Genomic DNA, 10441 nt, shown 5'->3' with positions numbered 1-10441 from the left:
GCGGAGGGGTAGGAGAAGGGCAAGGGGTATAAAATAGAATTGGGATTGGGCCTTAATATAAAGGGTTCTTCAGCTTGTAACAATAGCAGAACCCTTTTTGGTGCTAAATAGAACCCTTTTTTATAGGGTTCCATAAAGAACCATGCTTTGAAAGTGCTATATAGAACCTTAATGGTGTTATAAATAACCTTTTTAATGATAGTTTATTTTCATTAATATTAGTATATTTGTATATTTATATCATTAATATTCGTTTTATTAATATTATTTGAATTATTTATTATTATTGTTAATAAATAAACAGAATAAAAAGTAGATAGAAAAGAAATAGAATAGATAGAGCTAGTGTTAGAGGGTCAATTATTATTATTTTTTATAATAATTAAAAAGAAAACAAGTAGATAGAATAGAAATAGAATAGAGAGTTCTAGTGTTAAATTAAATTTAAAAAATCTAACAATATGATTATATAAATTCAATGTCTCTGTTACTTACTTAGTGGAGAAGTGGAGAGAAGTATCCTCAGCTGAACAGAGCTGCTCACACTTACATATGACCAAAAAACTAAAAAGAGAAAAGAACATGTTAGTTTGGAAACTAGTTACAATTTTAAAGTTAAATTTGTATTTAAATTAAAGAATGAAATCATTTACCTGTTGAGAGTGTGTTGACAGTCTGTGTAGTTGGATCAGCTCCAGAAAATCAGTAATGAGTAGCTTTGACGGTTACAGATTTAAAAAAAAAACTGAAAGGCAGGAATAAAGAACCCTAAACTCTAACACAAAGAACCATTTCAGCATAAAAGGGTTCTTCAGGATGCTATGGTTCTAAATAGAACCGTTACTACATGTAAAGAACCTTTAAAGAACCAGCCCGATACACAACGGTAAGCTTGTTTCCGCGGAAAAGACAAGCTTGCCGCTGTTCGATTTTGCGTCATTACGTCACGTCTGTATACATAAAGAAGGAGTCCCGGCCAGTAGCATAAGGATGCTGCAGGTGGCGGATCATTTGTGGCCTCTTCTTACAGCAGCTGGAATAATTAAACTTGTCATTTTAGAACGAGTTTTAAGGAACATTAAATTGCTTTTTGAAGTTAAAAGAACAGTTTCTTTTGATGACATTCGAATGGTATGACTTAAATCTACAGATAATGCTAATACACACTAAATACACATAGGCACGCAGCTGATGTTGTTAACATTAACATTTTGAGAACAAAACACAACAATAATTTGCACGGTTTGATGTGATATGAGCTAAGCGATCATTAAATATAATCACCATTGATAGCATGATATATTATTGTAATGCTTTTTTCCTATGTATTATAAATTCAATGTCTCTGTTACTTACTTAGTGGAGAAGTGGAGAGAAGTATCCTCAGCTGAACAGAGCTGCTCACACTTACATATGACCAAAAAACTAAAAAGAGAAAAGAACATGTTAGTTTGGAAACTAGTTACAATTTTAAAGTTAAATTTGTATTTAAATTAAAGAATGAAATCATTTACCTGTTGAGAGTGTGTTGACAGTCTGTGTAGTTGGATCAGCTCCAGAAAATCAGTAATGAGTAGCTTTGACGGTTACAGATTTAAAAAAAAAACTGAAAGGCAGGAATAAAGAACCCTAAACTCTAACACAAAGAACCATTTCAGCATAAAAGGGTTCTTCAGGATGCTATGGTTCTAAATAGAACCGTTACTACATGTAAAGAACCTTTAAAGAACCAGCCCGATACACAACGGTAAGCTTGTTTCCGCGGAAAAGACAAGCTTGCCGCTGTTCGATTTTGCGTCATTACGTCACGTCTGTATACATAAAGAAGGAGTCCCGGCCAGTAGCATAAGGATGCTGCAGGTGGCGGATCATTTGTGGCCTCTTCTTACAGCAGCTGGAATAATTAAACTTGTCATTTTAGAACGAGTTTTAAGGAACATTAAATTGCTTTTTGAAGTTAAAAGAACAGTTTCTTTTGATGACATTCGAATGGTATGACTTAAATCTACAGATAATGCTAATACACACTAAATACACATAGGCACGCAATGTTGATGTTGTTAAGTATAACAATAATAATAATTTGGACGATTTGACGTGATCTCAGCTAATTTGCGATTGTTAGATTTAATCATCATTGGTATCGCGATTTATTGTAAAACTTGTTTTCTCAGTTGGTCTGAACAAAACTGGTAGACATGTTACTTATTTGTTCAGATTAGATTTTCCGTTGAAATTTCTTATTTTGGACATAATTCTGAAGTACAGTGAATATCTACACTGGTGCTATTGACAGCCCACACATACGCCTCAAAACATTAGATTCATCCGCGCTGAGGAGCCGTGCCAATGCACAACCCACGTAAAGAAGATAATTCCGCAAATAACTGCAATTATGGCGACAAAGAGGCTAAACTTACGCACTGCAGCTTTAAGGAAAATGTGTTTTTTTACTACTCTCATAATGTATGATTGGAGAAAACATGTACAATGCTGCTTGAAAGTTTGTGAACCCTTTAGAATTTTCTATATTTCTACATAAATATGACCCAAAAGATCAGCAGATTTTCACACAAGTCCTGAAAGTAGACAAAGAGAACCCAATCAAACAAATGAGACAAAAATATAAACTTTGTCATTAATTTTTTTCTGGAAAATGATCCAATATTACTTATCAGTGAGTGGCAAAAATATGTGAAACTCTAGGATTAGTTAATTTGAAGGCAAAATTAGAGTCCATCTGTTCAGAAGTGTTTTCAATCAATGGGTGTCAGTGCATGCCCTGTTTTATTTCAAGAACAGGGATCTTGTGGGAGTCTGAACATGTTTGTGGAAGCGCATCATGGCACGAACAAAAGAGATCTCCGTGGACCTCAGAAAAAGAGTTGCTGGTGCTCATCAGGTTAGAAAAGTTGACCAAAACATCTCTAAAGAGTTTGGACTCCACAAATCTACAGTCAGAGAAATTGTGTACAAATGGAGGACATTCAAGGCTATCGTTACCCTCCCCAGAAGTGGTCGACCAACAAAGATCACTCTAAAATCAAAACGTGTAATAGTCTGCGAGGTTGCAAAGGACCCCAGGGTAACTTCTAAGCAACTAAAGACCTTTCTCACATTGGCTGATGTTAATGTTCATGAGTCCACCATCAGGAGAACACTGAACAAGCATGGTGTGCATGGCAGAGTTGCAAGAAGAAAGCCACAGCTTTCCAAAAAAAAAAAAAAAAACACTGCTGCCCACCTGCAGTTTGATAAAGATCATGTGGACAAGCAAGATGACTCTGGAGAAAGGTTTAAAGGACAAATGGGACCAAAATATACATTTTGGGTTTAAATGAGAAGCGTCGTGGAGAAAGGAAAACACTGCATTCCAGCATAAGAACCTTATCCCGAAACATGTTGGTGGTAGTATCATAGTTTGGACCTGTTTTGCTGCATCAGGTCCAGGACGGCTTGCAATCATTGATGGAACAATGAATAATGAACATCTGTCCGAGAACTGAATCTCAAGAGAAAGTGGGTAATGCAGCAAGACAACGAGCCCAAGCACACAAGTTGTTCTAATAAAGAATGTTAAAGAAGAGCAAAGTTAATGTTTTGGAATGGCACAGTCAAAGTCCGGACCTTAATCCAATTGAAATGTTGTGGAAGGACCTGAAACAAGCAGTTCATAGAAGGAAGCCCACCAACATCACAGAGCTGAAGCGGTTCTCTACTGAGGAATGGGCTGAAAAGCCAATGTGCAGGATTTATCAGCAGTTACATGAAACGTTTAGTTGCAGTTATTGCTGCAAAAGGGGGTCACAACGGATACTGAAAGCAAAGATTCACATACTTTTGCCACTCACAGATTTCTAACATTGGGTCATTTTTCTCAATAAATAAATGACAAAGTATAATTGTGTCTCATTTGTTTGATTGGTTTCTCTTTGTCTACTTTCAGGTGAAAATCTGCTGATCTTTTGGGTCATATTTATGCAGAAATATAGAAAATTCTAAAGGGTTCACAAACTTTCAAGAAGCACTGTACATAGACCACACTCATCAGCATGGAGCAAAAGGCCAACAGTACTGATAACAATACTTTAGCTAAAGTAATACGTTTTGCGTAATATTTGTTCAAAGCAATCACTACAGCAGTGTTTGTACTATTTTCTGTTTATTTTGATAAAATAATTGTATTCACTTTTATTAATAAATACACTGTCATTAAAATACATTCATTTAAAATAATAATTATAATAATCATAATAAGATTCCGAAAGCTTCGTACGCTGCTTGGAAATTTCATAATCATTTAAAATTGCTTTACAATAGTAACAACAAATATGTAATTTTATTATGCATAAATATTAATATATTCTTAAATATGATGGTTCCATTAAAAAAGGTGACAAATTATATTAACTGTTTGCATCTACCCAACAAATGGAAAAGTCTGCCAGCAATTTATTACCACATTTAAATTCTGCTTCAACAACAGAGGAGCGATTTACCCCAAACATGTATATTCTCCAGTTACTGAAAACATAATCAAAACTGAACATTATTAACAAAACTTTCATCTCAAAATATATTTGCTAATTTTAACATGAAATATTAGATCTACTTTGTGATCTCCTGAAGGATCAGCCAAATATTCATAACAAAATTTAGGAAAGTGCTGCAGTGAGTTTTTGTGCCATCTAGTGGTTAAGAGGACAATAAAATCAAATTCACCTTTTACCCCATGCACTTTCAGTCCTGTTGAGTTGTACCCTACCTCAGTCTTCATGAATGACTGTACCGAAAACAGTTTATATTAGTGGAAAATGTTTGAATGAGTTAGTTATTAGAATTTCAGCTTATCCAAAAGTAATAAATGATTGGTTACAATTTATTTTAAGGTTTCATATACAGTGCAATTATAAAATTAAGTGTTGAGTGTTGAGCATTAGGGTTAGAATATAGAGTGTGATTAGTTTACTAAGTGCATTAAACAGCTGAATATCTGTAGCAATATCTGAGAGAAATATCTGGGGAAAGTCGTGGCCTAATGGTTAGAGAGTCGGACGGTGTGTGTGTGCACTTTGGATGGGTTAAATGCAGAGCACTAATTCCAAGTATGGGTCACCTCACTTCTGGTTTGCGGAATCGAATTGCCCATCACTAAATAAACATTTTTTTTTTTAATGCTGTTATTTACACTGCACCTCACATGTCACGTCACTTCACTTCACTTCAATTGATGCCTCTAACTTGCAAACATTGGCAAACGCAGTAGGTAATTTCTCCTCAGGGAAATTATGCTAATGCTAATTTGTGGTAAACAATACTTTGTTTCCAGCGACTGTTAAAAACCTATGTATACTAATTATGTCTCGCAGAGTAGATGAATGTATTACCAGCCATGCTATTTCAGCTTCTGCTCATTTTGGTAAGAGACTGTTAGAAATAGTAACATCTCTGTATGTTGCAAACAGCCAGCAAATGCAGCACTACACAAACCAGTTAGCAAAAGAGACCAACAGACATCTGAAAGACCTGGGCTCTTTACCACAGCCACAGTCTCCTTCAGAACAGGTGAGTTCAAACCAATGTGCATCTGACCTCATATTGGCCAGATGTGGTCATGCTAACGCTTCTCTTCACACAGCGGCAGCAGAGGATTCAGAAAGACCGTCTGATGAATGACTTCTCAGCTGCCCTCAACAACTTCCAAGTGGTCCAGCGGCGAGCCGCAGAGAGGGAGCGCGAATCAGTGGCGCAGGCTCGAGCTGGCTCCAGACTCCAGGTTACTATATTTGCTAATTAGCTAATGCTAATTTGTGTTTGTCATTTCCTTAATAAAAAGCCTTTCATTTTGCAGGTTGATGAGCTCAGTCAAGATGAACAGCTTGTGACATTTGAAAAGTAGGTTCCTCATATTCATCGAGTCCTCCCCAAAATGAAAATTCTGTCATTATTTACTCATCATCAGGATCGTTCCAAACCCAAAATCTTTCTTTCATCTTTCAAACAGCAATGAAGATATTTGTATATATTCTCATGACACTGTAAAAGTAACCCATATTAATTAAGCAGTTTAATTCCGTTTAATTTCATGAAAAGGTTGTTTTATATAACAGTAGTGATGTATTGTACGTGATCAAATTGTTCTTTTCTTTTTAGTGAACTGGACGAACCAAACCAAATTAAACTGACTTGTTTAAAGCAGTTCAACAAAACAAAAAAAGTTGCTCAATCAAAACTCACTTTCGGACATGCCTGATTAAAATATCCCAGAGTATATGATATAAAGTAGGATTTAGACAACTCTTCTTAGCAGGGCTCCAGAACAGAAGAAATTAAAACAAATAAAATGTACTGGAAATATAAATCATAAATCAGCTACATGCTCTTACACATAGCTTTATTTAAATTCGTTTTTGAGAACGAATTTTTCACCTGTTGGGATGATAGTGTTTCTAAAGTGTTTTTGAAAAATCACATACCCTGCCTTTAAGTTATGACGTAAAAGAACTGGTGAACAGGTTCATTGAAACAAGAAGAACGAAAATAACTGGTTTGCGGAAAATAATCGCATTTCTTTTTAATGCTGTTATTTGCACTGCACAACAAACATATATAGAACACATCAAATATGGTCAACACGCGAGAAAACGTATCACACAAGCACATCTGAGGTTTGTTCTTGCTCTTTGAAACGACATGAGGGTGAGTAAATGATGACAGAATTTTTCATTTTCATCAAATCTGAAAATTAGTCCTTTATCAAGCTGTAATTCATTTGACCCCAATTCAAACCCAAGGATCAAATATCGCTCTCATTTACCCTGATCTTGATCAAAAAGCACATCACAAACATGCGATGCATATTCCAAGATGATTTACTGATATGATATGAATCAGATATGAACAGAGTGGGTCTGGGGAGAGATACGAAAGCAGAAATGTTCATAGCTTTTTTCATTTGAAAAGAAATGAAGGGTGGAAGATGCAGACAGAAGAGGAGCCTTTCACCGAAGAGGACCTTGAGCTTATTAAAGAGAGAGAGACAAATATCCGTCAGCTGGAGGTGAGCACTTCCTGTATGACATCAGCATACAAAAATTATCATTTCTCATAAGCATTCAAGCTAGCCTGTCATAAAACATCAGCATTTTTGATGAATTCATTTTTTTATATACCTTTAAAAGATGTCTTCAAATACATTGTCATACTTTTTTTTGAAAATGGTGATTCTCAGACATGGATTGTAGTACAACGTCCCAACTGCTTTCTGTTCTTGATTCTTGATTCAGTCAGACATTATGGATGTGAATCAGATCTTCAAGGACCTTGCAGTTATGATCCATGACCAGGGTGACATGATAGGTAGGTTAGTCTAGTTCTCTCCAACCAGAACTCTTTTTCCTGCACAGATTCAGTTGTTCACAGATTTGAAGGCCTGGTTTCCTCTTGTCTTCATTCACAGATAGCATTGAAGCCAGCGTGGAGAGTGCAGAGGTGCATGTGGAGAGAGGAGCTGAACAACTCCAGCAGGCGGCTTATCATCAGGTATCAGGCCATGATGGACATTTATATGACTTTCCTTCCTTTACACATACATTACCAGTCAAAGGTTTGGAATAATTCACTTTTTTTTTTTTTTTGAAAGAAGTTTATTATGCTCAACAAGGCTGCATTTATTTATTAAATATAACAAAAATATTAGATAGTACAACTATTTTCAACATTAATAATAATAATACACTACCATTCAAAAGTTTCGGGTCAGTAAGATTTTTTTTTTTAAGCAATGTATAATTTTATTCAGCTGTATGCATTAAATGGATCAAAAGTAATGACATGTATAATGCATCAAAAGATTTCTGTTTACAAATAAATTATGTTCTTTTGAACTATTTATCAAAGAATCCTAAGAAATAAAATTAATCATGTTTTGCACAAAACTATTATGCAGTAATGTTTTTGTTTTCAGAAAATAATACTTTCAACCTTTATAATAATAATAATAATAATAAATATTTTTAGGAGCAAATCAGCAATATTAGAATGATTTCTGAAGGATCATGTGACACTGGAGACTGGAGTAGTGATGCTGAAAAAATACCGCTTTATCATCACAAGAATAAATCACATTTTAAAATATATTCAAATAGAAAACAGATCTTTGAAACTGTAATTATATTGTTGTTTTACTGTGTTTTTGATCAAATATGCAGCCTTGGTTAGCATAAGAGATTTATTTTTTTATTTTTTTATTCTCTATTTCAAAATGATTTCAAACTTTTAACTGGTAGTTTATGTAACAGATGCATTCACTAAGATCAGTAGCGCTGCCTAGTAGACTGTATATAATTGTGTTTTTTCCTTTTAAGAGAAAATCCCGCAAGAGGATGTGTATTCTGACTCTTGTCGTGTCGCTAGTGGCGACCACCTTTGCTATAATTATTTGGCAAGCAATCAGATAAGATGAGAGCAGAATCTTACAGAAGTACAGGATCCTACTTCAGTGTTGACTGAATGATGTGTGTGTGTGTGTGTGTGTGTACATGTATTTCTATACTGGTGGGGACATAAACCTGAATATACACCAACTCATGGGGACTAAATTGAGGTCCCCATGGGTACAGAAGCTAATCACACAGTTTTTTTTAGATTGTAAAAATGCATAAAGTTTCCTGTGAGGGGTAGGTTTAGGTGTAGGGTTGGTGTAGGGCGATAGAAAATACAGTTTGTACAGTATAAAAACTATTATGCCTATGGAGAGTCCCCACAAGGATAGTGAACCAGGCTGTGTGTGTGTGTGTGTGTGTGTGTGTGTGTGTGCACATATTTGTTGGGGGGGAAAAACAAACAAAAAAACTTCATTTTCTAGGAATGGCTTGTAATATTGTGACGTGAACCTATAATGTCTCTTAAACATTTCGAACCATTTACCCCCTTCTTATCTAAGACAATTATCAAACATGGATCACAGAGACATGGTATATTTTTATTTACTAATATGGATCAGATGCCAATATTAAGAGCCATTCCTGCAGAAATACAGATCGTTTTAAAGTATTTTCACAGTATCTGCACATTTGTGTTAAATAAACATTGCTAGTAAGAGAATAGTTTCCTCTATAAAAATGTTTGTCCATGAAATATCTGGATCATATACAGTACAGCTTAAACATTATAAGGTTTACGTTTGCAACCACTTGCATGAATGTAATTCCTTTTAAAATTTGTATTTTGTTGCTGCAGGTCTTGATTCTTTTTTTTTTACTGAAATGATGCAAAAGAATAATACTTAGTTTATTCTTAAAAATATTTATTTCTCAAAATTATTTCAAACATTTTAATGTTGTGTATGTTTTGATGCATTGCTTTGATTCTCAGAAGTAAATGTATTTCTTGGTAGTACATAATAAATTAATTAAGTTTTAATAATCTATCCATTTTTATTTCAGATGATCAAAACTAATTTGTTGCATATTGCATATGCTGATTTAAATAGGACTGCAAAGTACCATGTTAATGTTCACAGTTTCTGTTTCACCCACAAGATGGCACACAGTAAACATCACTGATGGCCAGCCCGCCTTGGTCATCAAAGCTCACCATGATATGGAGTTAATGCTTGTTTTTGTAATGACAGAATATTCAATGTTGTGTTCTGTTGCTCAGGACATCCATCTTAAGAAGGGTCAGGCTCACAAATTATAATTATAACTTCATCATGTTAATGCTGAGATTGAAGTGCTCTTTGGAGTTATTTTCGAGTCGTCCTTTGTCATTTTTGTGCATCACTCATTGTCATAATCAGCGGGCAGAACACCCCCACTGTCCTCCACTGATTAGCATGACTAACAGTTCAACATGCACATCTTATATTCTACCCCACATTTTGGGAAAGTCTTGATTATGATTGCAGTGGCTAAAGCCACTACATGGAGAAGTGTTTATAGAGCTGCCACAGGGACTGTGTAGGAGTTGGAGGTTTTGCATTATTTCTTAGTGCAAACCATATCAGAATTGCAAACATTCATTTAACTTAATGTAAAAATTATTTTCAATTACATATTTAAATGAGGACATTGGCCACACCCAAGTTTACCAAGATAGTAACCATCATTTTGCCAAGAAATGATGGTCCTGGAACAACATTTATACTTTGTCAGCCATCAGATTTCAGTAAAAGGGTTTTGGTTTTGCTTAGGCAAGAGGCTGAGAGCTTAAACAACATTGTTGGCTTACAGTCAGGAATCTGAATGTACCTGTAAATATTCATCTTTAACATAACATCCCACACTCAACCACACAGAACACCTTATAGAATACAGATATGCATTACTAATACTACTGTGCATTTGAATGTGTTTGTGAGGTAGAATATCAATAAAATATAGGTGTTATATAGGTCTTTTCTGTGTTCCATTTTGCACAGTTAATTAATAAAATAACA

The 10441-nt window shown here is 34.9% G+C and overlaps 1 protein-coding gene across 1 annotated transcript in view; it reads left to right on the top strand.

Annotated features, from left to right (window-relative positions):
• LOC107749591 (syntaxin-12-like) overlaps positions 1-8610 on the top strand; it is a 14559-nt gene extending 5949 nt beyond the window's left edge. The window contains exons 4-10 of the mRNA XM_016564762.1: positions 5466-5565; positions 5639-5776; positions 5852-5895; positions 6964-7060; positions 7287-7359; positions 7460-7542; positions 8367-8610. Of these exons, the coding sequence (XP_016420248.1) occupies positions 5466-5565; positions 5639-5776; positions 5852-5895; positions 6964-7060; positions 7287-7359; positions 7460-7542; positions 8367-8459 (628 nt within the window). The 3' untranslated portion in view covers positions 8460-8610. The remainder of the gene's footprint in view (positions 1-5465; positions 5566-5638; positions 5777-5851; positions 5896-6963; positions 7061-7286; positions 7360-7459; positions 7543-8366) is intronic.
• Positions 8611-10441: the final 1831 nt, after the last annotated feature.

Source organism: Sinocyclocheilus rhinocerous, unplaced genomic scaffold, assembly GCF_001515625.1.
Source record: "Sinocyclocheilus rhinocerous isolate Xijiao unplaced genomic scaffold, SAMN03320098_v1.1 scaffold572, whole genome shotgun sequence".
NCBI classification, from domain to species: domain Eukaryota; kingdom Metazoa; phylum Chordata; class Actinopteri; order Cypriniformes; family Cyprinidae; genus Sinocyclocheilus; species Sinocyclocheilus rhinocerous.
Note: the sequence above shows the minus strand (reverse complement) of the source record. Positions and strands in the feature narration are given on the sequence as shown.